This window comes from Sorex fumeus, unplaced genomic scaffold, assembly GCF_029834395.1.
Source record: "Sorex fumeus unplaced genomic scaffold, SorFum_2.1 ptg000011l, whole genome shotgun sequence".
Lineage (NCBI taxonomy): Eukaryota > Metazoa > Chordata > Mammalia > Eulipotyphla > Soricidae > Sorex > Sorex fumeus.
In genome coordinates, this window is record NW_026606068.1 from 4525538 (window position 1) to 4547621 (window position 22084).

At 58.5% G+C, this 22084-nt stretch overlaps 1 protein-coding gene across 1 annotated transcript in view; it reads left to right on the forward strand.

Annotated features, from left to right (window-relative positions):
* Positions 1-22084, forward strand: part of MTOR (mechanistic target of rapamycin kinase) — a 126335-nt gene that overhangs the window by 79937 nt on the left and 24314 nt on the right. Inside the window, exons 28-36 of the mRNA XM_056110858.1 lie at positions 761-836; positions 4479-4618; positions 9206-9306; positions 11011-11126; positions 12568-12645; positions 12775-12882; positions 15752-15877; positions 15963-16094; positions 20867-20982. Coding sequence (XP_055966833.1) covers positions 761-836; positions 4479-4618; positions 9206-9306; positions 11011-11126; positions 12568-12645; positions 12775-12882; positions 15752-15877; positions 15963-16094; positions 20867-20982 — 993 coding nt within the window. The remainder of the gene's footprint in view (positions 1-760; positions 837-4478; positions 4619-9205; positions 9307-11010; positions 11127-12567; positions 12646-12774; positions 12883-15751; positions 15878-15962; positions 16095-20866; positions 20983-22084) is intronic.

Consider the following 22084-nt stretch of genomic DNA (forward strand, 5'->3'; position numbering starts at 1 on the left):
AGGTGGGGTGTGGGGGGGCCCAACGCGTAGTTCAAGGGCTGAGGGACATTTCCTGGTGGTGCTCGGCCAACTGCGCAGGCCTTAGGGCTCAGGGACCCCCCGGGCTACACCAGCTGTACTCAGCAGCTCCTGTAGAGCTGGGACAAAACGTGGGGCCCAGCGCATACAGACATCCTCTCCAGACCTTGCGCTCTCTCCCACACCCTGGGCTTGCTGATTTTTAAAAAAAAATAGATTCGTGGAGCTGGAGTGATAGCACAGCGGGTAAGGCGCTTGCGTTGCATGCAGCCAAACCAGGCTCGACCCCCAGCATCCCATATGGTTCCTCGTGCACCGCCAGGAGTAATTCCTGAGTGCAGTCAGGAGTAACCCCTGAGCATCACTCGGTGTGGTCCCCCCCCCCAAAAAAAAACCAAAACGAAACAGGAAAAAAGAAAAATATGCGTGCTTTCTGAGTTAAAATGCCTGAGAGGAAACAGAAACCAGTCTGTGCCGGCGTCCGGAGGGCCCAGAGCGCCGAAGCATCCTGCCCACCCAGTGTCGCCTCCCTCCTCAAACTTTGTACCGTGGGGTCAGGATGAAGTTCTGCAGCTGTGATTCAGGCTGAGGCTCTGGGTGCCAATGCTAGCCAGTATTCTCTCTGCATCTGTAAGACGTCGTGCCCAAACGCAGCTGCCCAGTCCCTCGGCGTGTCCCTGGCAACCCCCCTCAGACGCTCTGTGTGCAGAGTGTGACCCCACCTCTTCCTTTGTCTCCCCAGCATCAACAACAAGCTCCAGCAGCCAGAGGCAGCTGCCGGCGTGCTCGAATACGCCATGAAGCACTTCGGAGAGCTGGTGAGTGCTTGTTCCTCTCCAGAGAGCACGGCCTTTCGGAGACGCTCCCTCCCAGCTGGCACGGGGAGCCACTTCCTGGGGCTCAGGGGGCAGGACTGGAGCCACAGTGGAGACGGAGCGAGAGCAGGCCCTAGCCACCCGGGAGCAGCGGCGCAGTCGGCCTTCCGTAGGCCTGGCCCTCAGCTGAGCACTTGATACGCTTCGTTGATTTCGGTCCTCCGGTTGCGTTCATGCCAGTAGAATCCCGCCAAGTAGGTGGTACCCTTACCCCATTTTACAGATGAGGAAATTTTCATCCCAGTGGGATGAACAGACTTTTTTATTTTTATTTTATTTTATTTTTTATTGGTTATTTTTGTGTTTCCAATAATTTATTTATTTATTTATTTTCCTTTTGGGTCACACCCGGCAATGCACAGGGGTTACTCCTGGCTCTGCACTCAGGAATTACTCCTGGCGGTGCTCGGGGGACCCTATGGGATGCTGGGGATCGAACCCAGGATGGCCGCGTGCAAGGCAAATGCCCTACCTGCTGTGCTATCGCTCCAGCCCCTATGTATTATTTTTAAAATTCTATTTTCATAAGGTTGTTCACATTAATTGATTACATTCAGTGTTTCAACACCAATCCCACCACCATTACACCTTCCCACCATCATTATTTTGAATTTTCCCACCACCTTTCAAGCCGGCCTGCCACAGACAGATGCTAGATAAATAATTTTTTGTTGCTTATTATGACTATCAGGAGAGGTATCATGGCCACGCGCTCCTGGAATTCTAAAATCGTAAATGATTGGGGTCCGGAGACATCTCTGTAGGGAGCTAATCCACTTTGAGATTCATTTGGGAGTCTGGATCAAAGCCAGTGATACGCTAGAAAGCGCCCAGAGGCAGCTCCTGGGAGTGACAGCCGTGACCCCGAGGGGCGGGGAGATGGGAAGGGGCAGCCTGTCCCCACCGCCGCTATGTGGCCTGGAGTCTTCAGTCCCTGGCCCCGTGTACCTGGGCTTTTCTCCTGGAAGTTTGTGGCCACCCGGGGTTCATCTGGAGTGGCGGAGAGAGGCCCCCGCTCCATCTGAGGTGCTCCTGTGAAATCGGCTCGACACAGGGCCCGGAGAGCTCTCCAGCGAGCTGCTGTCTTCCGGGGCTTTTTTATTTTTGACCCGAGGGAATAAATGGCAGAGCAGGGCTTGAATTCAGGCCGTCTGTGGCCGAGCCGGGTGCTGAACTGGATGGACCAGGCCACCTTCCCGTCAGCTGGGCCGCCAGTGTGGCCCAAGCTGTGTTCACGCTGTACCTTCTGCCCAGGAAACTTTTTCCAACGTCCTAGACAAATTATAAAGGCCCTCCCGTTGATCATCGATTTGCTCGAGCGGGCCCAGTAACGTCTCCATTGGAGACTTTGTTGTTACTGTGTCTGGCATATCGAATACGTCACGGGGAGCTTGCCAGGCTCTGCCGTGCGGGCGAGATACTCTCGGTAGCTTGCCGGGCTCTCCGAGGGGGGCGGAGGAATCGAACTCGGGTTGGCCATGTTGGCTGCGTGCAAGGCAAATGCCCTACCGCTGTGCTATCGCTCCAGCCCAGACGAATTATGCTCTGATTTAGGTGCCAGAGAAATAGTACTGGGGTTCAGGTACTGACACTGCCTAGGGTCCCTCAGACACTGCCAGGGGGACCCCTGAACCAGAGCTGAGAGTAGCCCCGCCCCGGGCCTGACCCCGGCGCGTCCCCAGTTCCACGGTTCTGTACGGATAGACACATGCACGCTGATTTATACCTGCGCTTGGGATCTTTCCATTCCATTATTGTTTACATAGCTGTTTCGATTCTGCCATCCTTGCCCTGTTGATAGTAAAGCGTTTCCATTACTCTGTGGCCCTGGAAGGGGGCTTCAGTCCCTTCCTGACCGTGTAGAAGCATCAGCCTAATCAGCGTAGCATTGGCCTCCTGGAAGCCGAGAGGTCCCGTGTCCGGATGTTCGATGGGGGCCTTGACTCATGGTGGAGGTCAGGAGCCTGGGGCACTCAGAGGAGGCGCCTGCTCAGGAGGGCACGGGAATATTTACCTTGTCCCATGCACGTGACCGTACCTGGATGGAGAGAGCCTCTCTGCAGATGGTGACCAGAACAGGCTGCCCACCCCCGGCTCTGCCATGGCCCTGATGCGCAGAGGGAAGAAAGGCTTCAAAGAGGCCCGTCCCCGCAGCCACCCGGGGGAGCTCCTCGAAGCAGGGCTCCCCCAGCAGCCAGTGCCGGGAGTGCCGGCCTCCTAATGAGAGGTCCCCGTCTCCAGGCTGAGGACTGTCGCTGGACCCGCAGTGGATGGATTTGGCCCTGTCTAGGGAAGTGAGTCCTGTTCAGCTTGACAGGGGTTCGCTTTCTCTTGGCAGCACCCGTGCTTCCTCAGCGGTTTATGTAACAGCAATCTCATTAGCACGTGGGTGATGCATCGCGGGAAGCGTATGGTCTCTGCAGTCTGCTGCGGTTCAGTGTCCCGCGTCCTTCCTGCCCTGCAGCTTCCCGCACAGGGACTGTCACGTGTCACTCACAAGCCCCTCTCTGCAGTACCACGGGGAGACTCGGGGAAACGGTCACTTTTTATGGTTAACCCCCTTTCGGTGCGGGTTGGGGGGCCGGGGGCATGCCGAGCGTTGCTCAGGGGACCGTGTGTGGTGCCAGGGATCGGGCCGTGGACAGTCTCTCGGGCACCCCGTGTTGCCTTCAGGTGACGATGTCCCCACAGCCCTTGTCTCTCTCAGAGCCAGCCATCACAGAGATGAGTCCAGTCCCACAGCTTTCCCTGCCACTCAGCCAGATGGGGCCCCCTCGGCCACCCCCACTCCGCGCTGCGCAGGGGGGTCAGGGCTGTTGCCACCACAGAATCACAGCAGGGGCAGCAGGGAGCTTGGCTCTGCTGATACCCAAGCGGGAGAAGCGGGGGCAGGTGCCCGCTGAGAACAGAAATGACCTTTCAGGGAGCGGAGCCGCACCCACGAGTGTTGCTTCTGCTCGGGTCCCGGTTGTATTTATCCAGTGGGGTGGAATCTTTTAGGGAAATGCGCAGGGAGCGAGGACGCTGTGTTCAAAGGAGAACGCGGCCTTTTCCAGTGGGGCGAGGCCAGTCTCCAGGGTAACGAGTCCCCTATGGGACTGGGAGAGTGCAGAAGGGAGGGCGCTTGTCTTGCTTGGCCGACCCAAGTTCAATCCCTGGCGTCCCGTATGGTCCCCCCAAGCCCTGCCTGGAGTAACCCCAGAGCCCACCTCCCCCTCACACTCCCACCCGGAAAAAAAAAGCCGCACCTTAGGGCCAGAACACTAGTGGGTGCTGCCCTTGGTGTGGCCGACCCTGGTGCAAACCTCAGCGCCACCTCCCATCCCTGGGCACCTCCCGTCCTCTGATGGTCTCCCCGGCCCACCCATCTCTGTGTGCTGGAGTTCTGGGGTCCCTTGCTCACGTCTGGGCGGGAGGAGGCCTGGCCATGCTCTCAGGTCCCCCAGGGAACTGGCCTGGGCCCCTCACCGAGCAGCGTGCCTCCAGCCTGCAGCTCCTCAGCCGTGCCGGGAGGTCCTGTGGGTGCTGTGTGCCGTGAAACCCCACCGGGGGCCTCACCAAAGTCCTCCTCTCTCCCCCTGGCAGGAGATCCAGGCCACCTGGTACGAGAAGCTGCACGAGTGGGAGGACGCCCTGGTGGCCTACGACAAGAAAATGGATACCAACAAGGCCGACCCGGAGCTGATGCTCGGCCGCATGCGCTGCCTGGAGGCCCTGGGGGAGTGGTGAGTGCAGTGGGGGCCGCACCCTCCCCCCCCCCCCCCAGCTCACACTCTGGTCACTGGGAGCTCCCCGGAACCATCTGGCACTGTGGGCTTTTGCTCTTCCATCTCCGAGGGGGAAGAAGATTCTTTGAAACAGCGTCACGCTGTCTGCCCTGTGCCCCAGTGGGCCGATGAAGCCCGCAGAGCTGTACCCACGGCCGGGGCTTCCGTCGTCTTTTATTGGCTGATGCTGCTCGGAAGGAATGAATGATCTGGGGCTGGAGCGATAGTACAGCGGGGAGGGTGTTTGTCTTGCACGCGGACTACGTAGGTTCCATTCCCAGCACCCCGTAGGGTCCCCCGAGCACCTCCAGGAGTAATTCCTGAGTGCAGAGCCAGGAGGAACCCCTGTGCATTGCCGGGTGTGACCCCCCCTCAAAAAAACAAAGAATGATGCCCTCACTGGGGGCTTTTCTCTGACGAGGTGCCTACCGGAGCTGCCTCCAGGGAGAGGAGGTTTGTGCTTGAAGAATAATTGGGTCATTAGCTTCTTTTCAGGGCGCTCTGTCCAACGGTGCTGATGCTGACCGTTCCCTCACCAGAGGGCCTCCTGTGGGCAGTGCCAGTCTCCAGGCCAGGGAACACCCAGTGGGAAGGGTTAGCCATGCACTCTCAAGACCAGCTTCTCCTGCTTTCAAGCAGATCATTCAACCACGCGCTTTCTCTGAAGAGCTGGAGAGGTAGTTGGGCAGGAGGGCACCAGCCTTGGATGTGGCAGACCCGGGTTCCATCCCCAGCATCCCATATAGTCCCGTGAGCATCACCAAGAGTGACCGCTGAGTACAGGGCCAGGAACAAGCCCTGAGAAAACTGCATAGGGCAAAAAGAAAAGAAAGATAAGAAGATATAACACTTGGTAAAATTTGACACGCGTCAGTTTCTAAATGTTTTCTTTTCTTGCTTTTTGGGTCACACCCGGCGATGCACAGGGGTTACTCCTGGTTCATGCACTCGGGAATTACCCCTGGCCATGCTTGGGGGACCATATGGGATGCTGGGAATCGAACCCAGGTCGGGCCGCTTGCAGGGCAAACGCCCTACCCGCCGTGCTATCACTCCAGCCCCTAAATGCTTTATTTCTTGTTGTAGCTGACACAGCCCATCTGGGGTCTCCCAAGAGCAGAGGGACCCTGGCCTCACTATGCTTATCTGGCTTCTGACCCCTTGGACTTGTTCCGCTGTTTTGTTTGCTTGTTCGGAGGCCACATCCAGTGGTGCTCAGGGCTTATTCCTGGTTCTGCACCTGGGAATCACTCCTGGCCTGCTCAGGGATTGTCTGGGGTGCCAGGGATTGAACCCAGGTCAGGTGCATGCAAGGCAAACACCCTCCCCACTGGACGATTGCCCCAGCCCTTGTTGAAGTTCTTTTCGTTCCCTGTAAAGTGGATGTGGATAGGGAGGTTCGCCTAGGGATTTAAGAACGCGGCAGACTGAAAGAGGTGAATTCTTTCAGAATTTTTTTATTTTAGACGGGGGAGGCAGGACCCGCTGGGTGATACTTGGGCCTTACTCCTGGCTCTGTGCTCAGGGATCATTCCTCGCAGTACTCAGGGACCTGTGCAGTGCTGGGGATTGAACCCCAGTCAGCACATGCAAGGCAGTGTGTGCAAGCACGCACACACACACACACACACACACACACACACACACACCCCTTAGCCACTGTGCTGTGCCTCTTCCCCAGAGGCAGAATTCTTTTTCTGATCAGATGCAAGTTTTGGATACGGTTCATCCGGTCACTCCTACTTAGATTGTGATTTCTGGACTGTGTTTGCTTTGAGTATGTATCCCAAACATGGCCGAGGTGGAAAGTTTTCACCAAAGGTGACCTCAGGAATGATGCAAGTGTAACCAGTGAGTCACGGAGCTGGGGAGGTCACACAGCTGTAGGCCACATGCGAGGCAGCCGGAACTGAGTCCATCCCCCCAGGGTTCCCGAGCCCCCCGGGAGTGATTGATTCCTGAGCACAGAGCCGGGAGTAAACCCTGAGCACTGCTGGGCGTGGCCCTGAAAAGCAAAACAAACAAAAATAAACCAAGTGTGTCAAGACAAGGCCTCCCCCCAGTGCTCCTCGGCCTCCGAAGCTCACTCCGAGAGGCAGCTCCCCCGTTGCACGTGCGCCAGGCCGCAGCTACAGCCGGCAGGGACCCACGCTCACACAGTTCCCGATCTCACCGGGGTCTTCAGGGGCGAGCGTGGGCAGACGCTCCTTCCACGGGAGAGGATACTTTCTCGGAACCCCCGAGTGCTCCCCCAGTGTCGTCTTCTTCCTCCTTTGGTCGTGATCTTCCCCTATGGCTTTGGAACTGGGCATCAGAAGAGTCTGCGTTCTTTCCTGGAACTGCATCTGTCTCCTGCCCCCCAATCAGGTCATGCCATGTGCAGGCCCAGTGTCCCTGTGGGGGCTGTGGAGACGCCGCTCCTGGGCACCTGCAGGCCGGTGTCCATGTGACGGACGCCTTGCCGGGAGCTGCTCCCACACTGCCCCCTGCTCTGTCCCTTGAGCTCCCATCCTGTGGCGTGTCATCCTGAACTTGACCCCTGCCTCTGAGGCAACAGCAGGACTCGGCCCTCAGCCCTACCGCAGAGCAGCAGCTGGCTGCAGGCTTGTCCCGTGGACACAGCTGTAAAAATCGGGACCCTGGGGCCAGAGCGGTAGGTCGGTGGGCGAGGAGCTTACCGGGCATGCGGGCGGCCCAGGCTCCATCCCCGGCACCCTGCGTGGTCCCCGGAGCCCCCAACTGTGATTCCTGAGCCCAGAGCCAGCAATAAACCCCGAGTGTGGGTCAGAAAACAAAACAGAAATCTGGTTGGGAAGGTCACTGGGGAGGCCGCGTGTCTCCCTCCACTCCCTCGGTGGGGCCCAGCAAGAGTAGCACCTGGAGAAGGCGTCCCGGTGCTCGGCCACAGTGCTCTCGAGTGCACACCCCGAACCGGAGCGTTGGCCTTTTGGGGTCCCCAGCTAGACCCCCAAGAGAAACTCCAGAGAAGGCCGTGCTTTTGAGGACCCTGCTACTCTGCCTGCTCTGACACCCGCCACCCCCCAGGGGAGGGTCCTGACCCTGCCTCGGGGGCTTCAGGCCGGCAGAGGTGGGGGGGGTGGGGGGGGAGGGGCTGCCTGCTTCCTCTTCCTCGTCCTGGCCCTGGCTGGTGTCTCTGGTTGTCTGGGTCAGGTGCCCGAGACGGAGGCGGATGGCCCGACTCACTCTCGCCATCCCCCCTCCCCCCCCCAGCGAGCCCTGCCTCGAGCCCTCCAGCTCTGCCGCCCCCTCCCCGGCAGAGCTGCCCGAGCAGCTCCTGGCTCAGGAGAAATGCCGGCCGCATTACTCACCATGCGTGCGTTTTCCCTGTGCCTGCAGCTGAGCCTGAGGCCTGGGAAACTGAGGCTGGCTCTTGCGTGGCGTTGCAGAAGCATTTCTCCTTTTTTGTTTGTTTGTTTGGTTGATTTTTGGGCCACACCCAGCGGTACTCAGCGGTGCTTACTCCTGGCTCAGTGCTCAGAGCTCATTCCTGGTGGTGGTCAGGAGACTTATGAGGGGCCAGGGATTAAACCCGGGTCTGCCACAGGCGAGGCAAATGCCCTGTCGCTCCAGTCCTGTTTGCAGTTCACTTTACCCCTCTCACAGTGGCCCGTGGAGGCCGGTGGTTAGACTGGCTGTGGGGCACCTGTTCTTGGGGGAGCCTCTCCTGTGTGTGGAACCCGCTGGGCATCACGTCTGTGTCTGTGTCTCGGCCTGTACCAGCCGTGCGGCAGGTGGCAAGAGTGATCAGGGAGCCTGGTGGTCATGAGCCCTGCAGGGCCTCATGCCACACACCGAGTGTGTGGAGTTCCGGTCACACTTCAGCTATTTGGACCGGCAGTTTCCATATAGCTTTTTTTTTTTTGGCGTTTGGGTCACACCCAGTGATGTTCCTGGCTCTGCACTCGGGAATTACTCCTGGATTACCCCTGGAATGCTCAGGGGATCCTCTGGGATGCTGGGGATAGAACCCGGGTCGGCCGCATGCAAGGCAAAGGCCCTCCCCGCTGTGCTATCGCTCCGGTCCTCCTTCTAGGTTTGAGCCCAAAGTGAATGTCCAACTGTCTCTTCATACCGCTCGCTCTCGGCCTGCCACAGGAAAGGGGCCCGAGAGAAGTTGTTCGGTTCCGATGACGGGGTATTGGAGCAATGTCGACCCCCTTCTCTCACCGTGCTCCCTTGCTCTGGCCAGTCCCCTTATCCCCTCCCACTGATGGGATTTCATTCGTTTTTGATTTTTGGGTCACACCCAGCAATGCTCAGGGGTCACTCCTGATGGCACTCCGGAATCGCTCTGGCGGTGCCTGGGGGACCATATGGGACCAAACCTGGGTTGGCCATGTGCAGGGCAAACACCCACTCGTTGTACAGTCACCCCGGCCCGTGGAGTGGCCTTAGGGCTAGACGCGGCTTGTTGCATCAGTGGTTTCAGGACTACTCCAACGCCCGTCCCACGGGCTGGAGAGGAAGACGAACCGGGCGTGGACGTGACTTCAGTTAACCCGGCTGTCTGGTTCCCTTCCCCAGGGGACAGCTGCACCAGCAGTGCTGTGAGAAGTGGACTCTGGTCAACGATGAGACCCAGGCCAAGATGGCCCGCATGGCCGCCGCCGCCGCCTGGGGCTTAGGTAAGGCCCCCGCCCACCCACCCGCCCGACCGCATCGTCCACCTCCTCTCACCTGCGGCTTCCGTTCCCTTCCCCTGGGGGTTCCGACCTGTTCGGTGAAGATGACCTTTCACAGGGCAGCCAAGGAGAAGAGTTAGCAGGGATCAGAACTGGGATAGGTCATGAAGGGATTTTTCTTCTTTTCAATCTGAAAGTAAAGACCGTCTTTTCAGGGATCATTTCTGTAGTTCATGTTAATCTGGAGGTAAGCTAGTAGTTGTATCTCTTAAAAATGAATTTTGGAGATGGGAATTCCCAGGTTAGCTTTCTGGTTTGTGATTCTTAACCTGTTACAATTCTTCTTGGCATGGGGTGTCAGTTTTCAAGCGTATCTCATAATCCACCCATCGATTATTGGTCTCAGACCCAAGAGAAAAGATGGCTATCTTTCTGAACTTTTTAAATAGAAGTGTGTGTGTGCGTGTGTGTGTGTGTGTAGGGTGTCATAATGAACTCCTGTGTGCCCCTCGCCTTTTTCAGAAATTATAAATGCTGGACGGCTTTGTCTTCTCTCTCTGCTGCCTCCCGTCGCGGTGTACGTTAAAGCAGAGAGTTCCTTCTGAGGAGCTGTGTGGGCGTGTGGGGCCAGGCCCCAGCCAAGGGCTTTGGCGTCTCTTGAGAGACCCTTTGAGGGGAGGGTTAAGGGGCCACAGGAAGCCCCACAGGAAAAGCGTCACCGCTGGCAACCCGAGGAGGGTTTTATCACCTCCACCTCCTCTCTGTCCCTCCTGAGTCATGGCGCTTATATCCTTTCATGAGCTCTGGGCTGTATCCAGAACGTTTTTCAAAACAAATTGCTTCCTGAGGAGTCATCGCTGGCTGTTCGCTTTCGCCCAGAGGTGTAGAGAATGGATGAGCCAACGGTCTGGGGTGAGAGGCAGGAAACTGCCTTGTAAAATCGGCGGCCCTGCGGTTTGCAGCTAATGAAGCTGGTGTCTTTTCTGCAGATGGCCTGAGAAGTCCGGCCATTGGCCCCTGCTCCCCCCAACCAGGGAAAACGGCTGCCCCCCCCCCCCCGGCACGGCCCTTACCCTGATGGATGGCCGTGGCGCAGAGTTTCCTGTGCCCTGACCCAGCCCAGTGCTCTGTGATCCGAGTCTTAAAATATCTGTCTCGGGGCTGGAGCGATAGCACAGCGGGTGGGCGTTTGCCTTGCACACAGCCAACATGGCCAACACAGGTTCGATTCCCAGCATCCCATTTGGTCCCCCGAGCACCACCAGGAGCGATTCCTGAGTGCATGAGCCCAGGGTATGACAAACAAACTATCCGTCTCATCCTGTCTCCTGTCTCGCGTAACGGCTGTTCTCCGTTGTTCAGCGGGAAATGTGATTTCCAGCGTGCCTCCAGCGGCGAGGTGCTGGCTGGCAGAGCCGCCCGCTCTCCCATTCACCCCGAGAAGCTGCGAGAGCTCTGGGTTAATGGGGTCATACATTAAGCCTTCTTGACGTGCGGTCCCGCTCTCCTGCCGCCCCGCCAGCCCTCCAGCACCCCCCGGCAGCAGCGGGCTTGGAAGACAGATGTGGCTTCGCCTTCACTGGGTTCACTCAAGCCCATAGCGTAGAGTCACGGTAGAGCTTGGACCGATCCGGGCCCAAACTGAGCGCAGGTGGTTGGGGCTGCCCCTGCACGTGGCCGCTGACTGTGTGCGTGTCTGCCGTGCAGGTCAGTGGGACAGCATGGAGGAATACACCTGCATGATCCCCCGGGACACCCACGACGGCGCCTTCTACAGGGCCGTGCTGGCCCTCCACCAGGACCTCTTCTCCCTGGCTCAGCAGGTAAGAGCCCCACACGCGGCCGGATCACCAAGGACGAGCTCACTCTGCATGGCCTTGGGGCCTGGGCTGGTGTCTGGCCCTGAGTAGGCCCTCGAGTCCTTTAGGGACAGTACCCAGAAGATGCGACACGCACGCCAGGCTGCCTCCCGCTCTGGGAGTTCGTGTTTTGGGCCACCGTAATACCCCTGACCTTGGCCTTGGCATTCCGTCTGGGAGAGGAATTGCGTGTTTGCTGGAATTGCGCGTTTGCCAGAGCTGGAGTTGGAGCTCGGCCGTCCATGCCCCATGCAGACACCTGGGTTCCCTTCCCGAGGACTGCGCTTGGGTTGAGAGAGCCTGTGCCGGCTCGCGGGGTGACACAGGGGAGTCGCCACATCCTCGCGGTCGTGGCTGGGTCTGTGGGCAGCTGACCTCACCGTCGGCTGGGGACCGGGGCACCCTTAAACGTTGGGGTGGGAAGAAGCCACGTGAAGCTTCTGACCTGGGGAAACCGGTCCAGCTGCGGCTCTGTGTCTGCCCTGATTTGGGCTTAGGAGAGAGAACTGGGACCTGGGGGTGTCCCTGTCGCCTGCAGGAGACCAGAGCCCGTCCCCCAGCCCTGCCTTAGAGCTGTTGGACAGCTCAGCCGGTCCCACCCGGCTCACCGGCCTGCACTCAAAGCTCACTGCACCTGCGCAGGGCAGGGGTTCAGGAGTGATCCTGGGGCAGAGTCGCCCCCTGCATCACTGGGTGTGGCCCCCACACAACTGACCAAAAGGAAAACTGGCTATCAAGAGAAAGTGCAGGGAGGGCAGTGCAGAAGCTCGGCCCCAGTTCTGACCCTGACACTCCCTGCCACGCCGGGTGGTGGGGATGTGGGTCCCATACACCCCAGATACAGCCCGAGTTATTTTGCTTCTGTGTTTTGGGTTGTTTTGGTGGTTTCTTGGTGGCTTTTTTGGGGGGTTGGGTTTTGTTTTGTTTTGTTTTCCAGATAATACTCTTCTAGTTGTTCAGGCCTGGAAAGGTTTCTTCCCTTTGATCTTTTTTGGTGTTCATTTCTGTGTTTGGTTTGGGGCCACAGCTGGCTGTGCTCAGGGCTTCCCCCTGACTCTGTGCTCAGGGATCACTCCTAGCCATGCTCGGGATGTGCCGGAGATCGAGCCCAGGGGAGCACGCGAGGCCAGAGACCTCCCCGCTGAGCTGTCTCTCCAGCCCCTGTGGTGCAAGTCTCATCACTGGAATTGAAGCACGATAGGCTGAGAATAAGAGCACTGCGTAGTGTCTACCAACCTGGTGGTCTTCCTGGCTTCATGCCGAGCCCCGCATGTCCCCCCCAAGCCTCCCTGGGAGCCAGCCTCCAGCTTCGAGCCAGGAATCGCCCCCAAGTGCCATGCATTTTGACCCCAGATTTTCTCCGTCAGAAAAAATCATATTCCGGGATGCTTTGTTTCTCTCCTAGTGCATCGACAAGGCCCGGGACCTGCTGGACGCAGAGCTGACAGCCATGGCAGGGGAGAGCTACAGCCGGGCCTATGGGGTGAGTGGCGTTGCCCTCCGGGCCGCCTGATTCCTTCTTCAGAGGGAGCAGCTGAGAGCTCGGGTCAGTGGAGCCTGTGTGCTCAGAGACACCCGTTCCGTCCTGACCGGTCTGTGGTCCTCCCCTCAGGCCATGGTGTCTTGCCACATGCTCTCCGAGTTGGAGGAGGTCATCCAGTACAAGCTGGTCCCCGAGCGCCGAGAGATCATCCGCCAGATCTGGTGGGAGCGACTCCAGGTGAGACTGGAAAGCCCGCTGGCCACCCCTGTCTGCCCGGCTCTGTCAGGAGATGCTTTCTGCCTCCCCACAGAGCTGTGCTGAGTTACACACAGGCTGTGAGAGAAGGACCGAGTCTTCCTTCTTAAACCTGGAGATTAGAATGAAGTCTTGATCAGGGGTGGTTAGGGGCCAGGGAGGTAGCCAAGCGTTGAGGCGCACGCCCTGCCTGAGGCGAAGCCTCCTCTGCTTCTACGCCACGTGTTCCCTGGGCATGGCCGGTTGCAGGCATGAAGGCCCCCAACATCCTCCAAGGGTGGCCTGGGGAACCCCCCCCCGCACGGCGGGGCCCGAGCACCACCTCATTCTCAGGCTCCTGCATTGACCACTGGTTGTCCAAGAATAGCCTGGAGTGGCCCCAGGCCTCCTGAGCGTTACCTCCAAAACTAATCACCCACAGACACACGCAGCACCCCTTGGAGGACCGTAGCCTCAGGGTCAGTGGTTCTCAACGGTGGCTGCACCATAGAACAACCTGGAAAGCTTTCGAAAATGCAGCCACTTACATATCTGGGCGCAGACCCAGGATTCCTACTCCTCGGCCTCCCAGATGATTCTAGAACGCCGCCAGCACCACCCAAGAGCAGAAAAACACTCGCTGGCTGCTGGCATCTAGCCCGTGCTGGGTCACTGAAGTGCCCGTGGCCGGCTCCTCGGCTTCCCTTGGGCCGGTGGTGGTCACACCTATCCCTGATCAGACTTTCCACTGGAGCTTCCCGGTGGGTGCGTTTCCGTTGTACATTCTTAGCATCCGGAGAGAAGGAGCCGTGAGTTCCACCGCTGCAGTCACGGCCCTGAATGTTCTTGGAAAGAACAGTGCTCCCGTCCCCGGTCAGGGAGGCCAGGTGTCCCGTTCGTCACCTCCCTGAGCTCTGTCCCCCAGGCCGGGGAGTCGGCGCCCTTTGCGCCCAGTGGGCTGTGAGAAAGCCTTTTCCTTCCAAGCCGCATTCCTGCGAGGGGAGACCAGCAGCGCAGGGCGGCCGGGGAGACAGCCACTGCTGCTCCCACTCGAGCACAAGCAGTTCTTGCACATGTTTTATGAGCAATTGTGAAATGCCCAGTGGATGTTTTGATGGAAAATTGTCTACCGGACACCAGAAAAGAATGCGGCAGGGCAGTTATTTCCCCCTCGACTTGTACAACACACCCAGTGTGCGGAGTATCTGTGATGAGGTAAAGCGTTTCCACAGCAGAGCCCTCTGGAATCTTCCGCCGTGCTAACGAGGGCGAGTAGGAAGGTGCATTCAGTAGGTCTGGGAAGGGGACACCCACGTCCGACCCCTCTGCTGCCAAGATGCTGTCAGCATCGTAATCTTCCCGACTTTCCTATCTCGAGACAAGATGCCTTTCGGCTGACAGAGGTCCAGGTGATCTCAGCCCGGGAGGAAGGAGCCGATGGCGAGAAATCACCCAGGCAAATCACTCTGCACTTGTTCTGTTGGGGTTTGTTGGGTTTTAATTTTTTCTGACTTTCCAAATCATTATGGTCACACGCAATGAGACGGAAAGATGTGGTCAGGCCAGAAAATAAAGCCTGAAGTGTGTGTGTGGGGAGACTCGCCGGAGGGCACGGCTTGTCAAGGCAGAGCATGCCTGGGCCAGGGGGCCCCATGGCGGGGGGTGGGAGTTCGGGGGCAGTCCTGAGGGCAGTGAGGACCAGTTCAGTCAGGGTCTTTATTCAGGCCCGGACAGCTTCCTGTCACTGTGAATAGCCAGGTGGCAGTAGCTCCTGCCTGCGGGGGCCGGGGCCCAAACCTTGGACCACGGGGCTCACCCGGAGCCCAGAGCTGGGCTCAGCCCCCAGCACCAAAGGAACAAGAAGAGCCTGACTCCACCATCCTCTCTGCGTCGGGGGTCTGTCTCCACAGATGGGAGCTGCGTGGGCCTCAGGGGCTGTCCCGAGAGCTCAGAGCCCTCGGCCATCTCTGCCCAGGGTTTGTCTCCAGGGCTTCATGTCTCTTCATGAAAGCAGGAAGACTCACTTTATTCTCTGTTGCCCTGATACAAATTAACTTAGCGGCTTTGTTAGCGATTAATTCACACTGTTATTTTTTTTTAATTAAAAAAGAATTCGTGGGACTGGAGAGATAGTACAGTCGATAGGGCACTTGCCTTGCACGTGGCTGACCCCTGACACCATACGTGGTCCCCGGTCCCTGCTAGGAATGATCCCTGAGCACAGAGCCAAGAGTAAGCCCTGAGCACTGCTAGGTGTCCTCTCCCCCCAAAAAAATAAATAATAAATCACCGAGCACTTCCAGGTGTGGCCCGGCCCCCACCCCACCCCCACCTTCCAATAACACCAAGAAAGTAGCCGAGCCAAGATTTGATCTCGAGTTCATGTTCTGCTTCTCAGGTTTAAAAACCAAATTGTTCTTGGGCCGGAGGGATAGTCCCACAGGGAGGGACGCTTGTTCCGTATTCAGCTGAGCCATGCCCAGCTGTGCCTAGGGCTTGCTCCTGGCTGTGCTCGGTGCCCATAGACGGTGCTGGGACTCGAACCCAGGCTGGAGTTGTGCATGGCAAGCGCCCTCTCTCCAACCCAATTCCTGAGCTTCTGGACCACGCCTTACGGTGCTCAGGGCCCAGCCCTGGCTCAGTGCTCAGGGGTCACTCCTTGCGATGCTCAGTGGACCATGTGATGCCCGGGATCAAACCCAGGCCTCCCGCAGGCCGAGTGCGCACCTGGCCCCGCCACTCGGGTCCTGAGAGGTCCCTCGGAGCTGCTCCTCTCACAACTGAGGAGCTTGAGGGCCTGCGGGAAGCTCTTCTTCGGGGGTGGGTTCGGCCACTCGCGGGGCTCGCCGCTGACTGCCCCCCTCCTGCACAGGGCTGCCAGCGGATCGTGGAGGACTGGCAGAAGATCCTCATGGTGCGCTCCCTCGTGGTCAGCCCCCACGAGGACATGCGGACGTGGCTCAAGTACGCCAGCCTGTGCGGCAAGAGCGGCCGGCTGGTGAGTGGCAGCGGGGCGGGGGGATGCGGGGGTGGGGGGGGCACGTGCCCAGCTCCAGGTCTGACCCGCTGCTCTCGGCTTCCAGGCCCTGGCTCATAAGACCTTAGTGTTGCTCCTGGGAGTGGACCCATCGCGCCAGCTCGACCACCCTCTGCCGACCGTCCACCCGCAGGTGACCTACGCCTACATGAAGAACATGTGGAAGAGCTCTCGCAAGGTCTGTGTCCCCACGGGCGCGACAGAAAGCAGTGTCCAGCGGGCTCCTGTCCCCAAGTGACTCGGTCCCATTTCAGAAAGGGTCTCGGGCAGTGGCGGGGCTCCGGCGGGTAGGACACGGGCTTGGCAGGTAGCGGTCTCGGTTCAGGCTCTGGCACCGCTTGGTCCCTGAGCACCCCCAGGGGTGACGCCACCGCCACCGCCAAACCAGTGAGTCCTGTGTGAGGGTGATCCAGGACCGCTGAGGAATCCCAGGTGTGCCAGTGACGGGCCAGGTGTGGGGGACGAGGAAAGGCGCTTTGGGGACCCCGCGAGCCCCTGCTCTCCGTTGCATCTACACTGACTTGCTCTGCTCCTTTGCCTGTTTCTACTCCAGAGAAGCCCGTGTTCTCTCTCGAGCACGTACTTCTCCGTTTTTCTCTCTTCACCTCGTTCTAAAGAAGTTTCAGTGAAAACTTTCTTGTTTCACAAAAATAAAAGAAGAGGAAGAAAAATTTTTTCCCCTTAAGAGAACGTGGGCTGTTTAATTTTAATATATATATATTTTTTAATGAGGGTCTCATCATTTTCTTTGGGCTGAGGCTGCTTCCCAGGTGCTGCCCAGGCGAGCCGGGACCCCTGTCGGCGATGCTCGGCCAAGCAGGCCCAGGTGTGGTGCCTCGGCCCATGCCCGCTCTCTGGCCCCTGGATTCTTTCATTTAAAGTTTATTTGAGAAAACAGACTGGAACTCTCACAGGACCACTGGGCTTTCTCAGACGTAGCTTCTTCCCGTCCATCTACCAGAGTGTCCTATTGGCGCCTGGGGAAAGTCCCTGAGGCCAGCATAGGCCCGTGGGCATCGCGGGGTCCTGGCTTGGCTGGGGTTGCTGGACTCCCACAGTCCCCTTGGAGGACGGCGGGGAATCCTGGCTCCTCCCCGTGAGCCCACAGAGCCCGGAGCTGGCTGGGGGACGTCGTGGTGAGGCGTCAGTTGTGTTTGCCGAAGGTGTGAAAGCTTCAGATGGTTTAGGTTTTTCTTAGTGGGGGCGGTGGGGACCAACCTGGCTGCTTGGGGATGGATCGGGCCCAGCCTTGTGCTGGAAACAGTTCCTTGTTGGAAACCGAGTCCCGCCCACGTGAGGCCTGGGAGCCCTGTGCTGACGTGGGTCTGCTGGGTAGCGCGAGTCTCCTCGGATCCCAGCCCAGGACCTGCTCCGTCTCCCGTGCCGCTGTGGTTCTCTGTTTCCTGCTTCGTTTTAGCCTGAATCTCCAGGCCAGGGCAGGTGGGAAACCAGAAGGGGCCGGGTCTGAGTAGTCTGAGTTCCTTCCCACCAGCCTCAGGACTTTGCGTGTCTTGCCCAAGGCCGCCTTTGGCTGGCATCATCCCAGCAAGAAGCAGCTTCTGTCAGCACCTGGCCACAGCCCAGCTTCTGCACAGGTCACCACCTTTCCCGAGAAGCAGGAATTCTGGCTGGATACCACAGTACCACGTGGACGGAAAATCCAGAAGTCGGGGCCAGAGAGATAGTCCAGGGGCCAAGGCAGCCGCAGCATGGATCTCTGGTTCCACACATGGTCCCCAGCCCCCCCAGGAGTGACCCTTGAGTGCAGAGCCAGGAGTAAGCCCTGCGCCCAGCCCTTGGACAGAGGTCACTTCTCTGAGTGACATTTCCCACTCTGTCAACGGCAGACACAAGTGTGGAGAAGCAGGCCCTGTTCCACGGGGAGCGTCAGGAAGTGGTCGTACTTCACAGGCTCGAGGGAAGGCTGGTCCTTCCCGAGGGTCACTGGGATGAGACCGTTCCTGCCCTGGACCACCCAGGGCCCAGGAGTCTCTGCTGGCTCTCCTTGGACCTGGGAGAAGCTGCTTCCTCTGGGTGACTAGTCCTTTCTCTGCCAGAATCATCATCTTCCTCCGTTTCGTGGGGATGGGGAGAACAAGGCATTTTTTGTAAGACATGTTTAATTCCATGGAAATAAATTGCCTCCGTGCCCAGTACAGCAAGACGGTCACACTGGGCCAGCCGAGTAGATGAAACATTGGACTCCAAGTCCAGACTGATTTCTGGTTCTGATTTTCTGCTCAGCACCTGGCCAAGTCGCGGGCGTTGAAGCTCCATGTCAGGGCTGTCAGCAGCCCCCCCGCCCCCTGTCCCCTCGCTTGGGGCGGCCTGCTCTATCCCCCACTAGCCAGTCACCACCCTGGGCATTAGTGCCACTGCCCAGTTCTTTCCCCCACTTGACCCAAGTTAAGACTGACCAGTACCGTTCTCACGGAAGAAGCGCTGAAGACGCCTTGATCACTCCCAGGCGTGGGATACTGAGTTCAGTTTTCAGGGCCTGTGGTGACTCATGGGACTTTCTCAGGACCCCAGGCGTCTCCTTAACTGTTAGAACACCGGTGACCGACACGGACTGGCTGCCTGATCAACTGTCGTGTCATTCTGGCTCTCAGTGAAGCCCGGCCTCACCTGTGATACCGGGTCATTGTTAAATGTTTCTCAGGGGAGAGAACTCTGGGCCAAGGTCAGGCTTTGCCTGCAGAAGGCCCAGGTTGGATCCCGGGCCTTTAGTGCTGCCTTAGTTGACCCCCAAGCACAGAGCCAGGAGTAGCCCAAGAGCACCACCGGATAGGGCCCCCCCCCCCCCCCCCAGAACAAAGCCCTGGGGTTATACTGTTCTCCAAGCCAGGGAATCTTCCTGCTTTCCCTCAGAGTCATCATCCTGACCTGCTTCCGTTAAAAAACGGGGGCGAAGAGATTTACGTATAATTTATATAAAGGGATCATCCTGGCCTTGCTGGATGAAGTATTTTATTTCTTTACTTTTACTTTTCTGCTCCCGGAAGCGCGCGGCCGCATTCGCAGCTGCGCAGCATCTTATTATCTGGGTCTTACTCTGGAGAACCTGGCAGGCTACTAAAAGTATCCTGCCCCCACGGCAGAGTCTGGCAAACGCCTCGTGGCGTATTCATTGTGCCAAAAACCAGTAACGATGATGGGTCTCATTCTCCTGACCCTGAAAGAGCCTCGAATGTGGCACTTTCTAAAATCTCAGGGCTAGGACGAAGGAGACGTTACTGGGGCCTGCTCGAGGCAATCGATGACCAACAGGATGACAGTGATGCAGTGATAACTTTCACAGCCAAGAATCCATGTCCTTTCACGTTCTCTCACGGACCATTGCCTTTCCCTGTAGTAGTGGATTTAGATTTCACTGTTTTTCCCGTTGAGTGTTGATGTTTGCATATAGCTTTTGAAAGTGAACCATTCCTTCTGTCAAGAGGCTGGTGTGTATGATACGGAGGACTTAACGCCGGGGGGCTGGGACTTTCTTCCCCTGTCCAGCCCTAGCTGTTCTCTCTGTTCTCTGTTCTCTGAGGCAGGTGCATCTAAGCGGAGGAGGGGGCTCTGGCCACGCTGCTGCTCCGCCCCCCTGTTTCCCCGTGTGTCTCGTAGCCAGGGTCCTGCCCCGTGGCCAGTGGAGACATCTGTCTCTTGATCTGGGTTCTGAGGATTCTCGAGGGCCTTTATTTATTTAAATATGTGCTTTTTGGCGATGCACAGGGGTCACTCCTGGCTCTGCACTCAGGAATTGCTTCTGGCGGTGCTCAGGGGACCACATGGGATGCTGGGAATCGAACCCGGGTCGGCCGCGTGCAAGGCAAACGCCCTGCCCGCTGTGCTATCGCTCCAGCCCCTCTCGCGGGCCTTTAAATGGATAGTTTTAGCTCTATTGGAGTGTGTAGGGTCCCTTGAAGTGGGGTGGGAAGCGTGTGTGCGAGGGGGCGCTCTTTTGCTGGGGGATTTTAGTGAAATGAAACAGTTCTATTTAGGAAATGAGGCAGAGAAGAGGAGTTCCACGTCCCATGTGGGAGGCAGGTGATTCCAAGCTGGAATACGCCTGGTGCTTTCAATCAGTGCTGAGGTTTTATGAGCCCGAAACAATTCCCCGCTGGCCTCGACTTCCCCCCCAGGCCAATATATTGATAGTGAAGTCAGCGCCTCATTATCAGATTGCCTCACAGGAACTGTTCATGGAAGTGGGAGGGGAGAGAAGTTTTTCCAAGGCTTAATTAAACTCCCAGTTTCTATTGACAGAGGAAGGCCAAAAGTTTAGTGGAAGAATTCATGAATTAGGGGCTGGATCGATGGTACAGCGGGGAGGGCGCCTGCCTTGCACACGGCTGACCCAGGCTCTACCCCCACTGTCCAGTATGGTCCCCCAAGCACCAGCAGGAGTAAACCATGAGCATCACCGAGTCTGACCTCAAAAGACAAACAGAAAATCCTGACTTGAGCTGGAGAGACAGTACAGAATAAGGAGCTTGCCTGGCAAGCGGCTGGTCCAAGCTTGGTCCCCAGTATTCCCTGTGCCTCCCCCCAGCCCAGTCAAGAATGATCCTTGTGGGGCTGGAGCCATAGCCCTGCGGGTAGGGCGTTTGCCTTGCACGTGGCCAACCCGGGCTCAATTCCCAGCATCCCATATGGTCCCCTGAGCACCGCCAGGAGGAATTCCTGAGTGCAGAGCCAGGAGGAACCCCTGTGCATCGCTGGGTGTGACCCAAAAAAGCAAAATAAAAAGAATGATCCTTGAGCCCAGAGTCGGGAGTATGCCCTGAGCACCGCCTGGTGTGGCCCAAAAGCAAAAGGAGAAGGAAACTTGTCGGTGTCCTTAGGAACTGCATCTGTCTCCCTGCGTTGGGCCGTGGGCCCGGGGCCTGACGGTGCTCGTGCTTGGGTGCTCCTCTCGGAGCGGGGGCTGCCTTCCTGAGCCCGGGCTCCGTCCTGCAGATCGATGCCTTCCAGCACATGCAGCACTTCGTGCAGACGGTGCAGCAGCAGGCACAGCACGCCGTGGCCAGCGAGGACCAGCAGCACCAGCAGGAGCTGCACAAGCTCATGGCGCGGTGAGCCGCCCGTCCCCCGCCGTCACCTGCCCTCCTGTCCCCCACTGTGTCCCCTCCCCCCCACCATCCCCACGCGCGCATGGGGCCTCGCCTGTCCTTGGTATCCCTGTCAGGACTGCGGTGTCCGTGGGCAGGCGCGAGCTGTGCTGCTGCGGGACCTTGGGGCGGGGGCCCGTGTACAAAGCCCGGCGGGTGCTGCTCTGACGGGGACCTCAGCCAGCCACTGACCCTCCCTGCGCCTCAGTCTCCCCGTACAGGAAGGAGACGGGGTCAGAGGGAGCACGGGACAAGGCGCTGGCCCACGTGCTGTCCACCCAGTCTGACCCCCAGAACGCATGTGGTCCCCTGGGCGCAGCTGGGGGGAGCCCAAAAACCTGTTTCCTGCGATGGGTATAAGACAGTGGGAAGAAGGGGGAGAACACAGTGCCAGAGAGAGAGCCGGCACGGGGTGTGGGCTCGCCCTGCGCGGGGCCCGAGAACGGGGAGGGTCAGCCAGAGAGAGGGCACGGGGTGCGGGCTCGCCCTGCTTCCATCCCCTGCTGCACATACAGTGCCGAGTGAGCTCTGAGCGCCACTGGGCGTGGACAGCAACAGCTCCAATAAAAAAGATGCAAAGAGGACAGTGTTCGCCTTCAGAGCTGGCCTGCAGGGGCAGCTGGCACGCGTGAGCTGGTGGTCACACCGCTGTAAAGAATGGTGTAAGGTCAGATACGATGAATAAGAAAAGTGAGTCCCAGCTGTCGCCACCCACAGAAATTGTACTTGGCCCAGAAAAAGCCATGCAGACCTCTCCACGCCAGGTACCTGGTCCGTGAGAGACAGAGATCCAAGAGAGATGCCCCCCGGGCCGGAGGGAGAGCACAGCGGGGAGGGCACCTGCCTTGGCACAGCCGGTTCCATCCCCAGCACCGTACTACGGCCCCTCCGAGCACCACCGGAAGTGGTCCAAGTGCGACGCCAGGAGTAACCCCTTCGCATCCCCTGGGGTGGCCCAAAAAGCTTCTAGGAAAAAAGAGACGTCACCACTTAGACTTGTGCCTCAGAAGCCCCAGGCCCGTCCCTCCGCGCGCCCCGAATCTGTGGGCCCCGCCCTGCTTCCTGA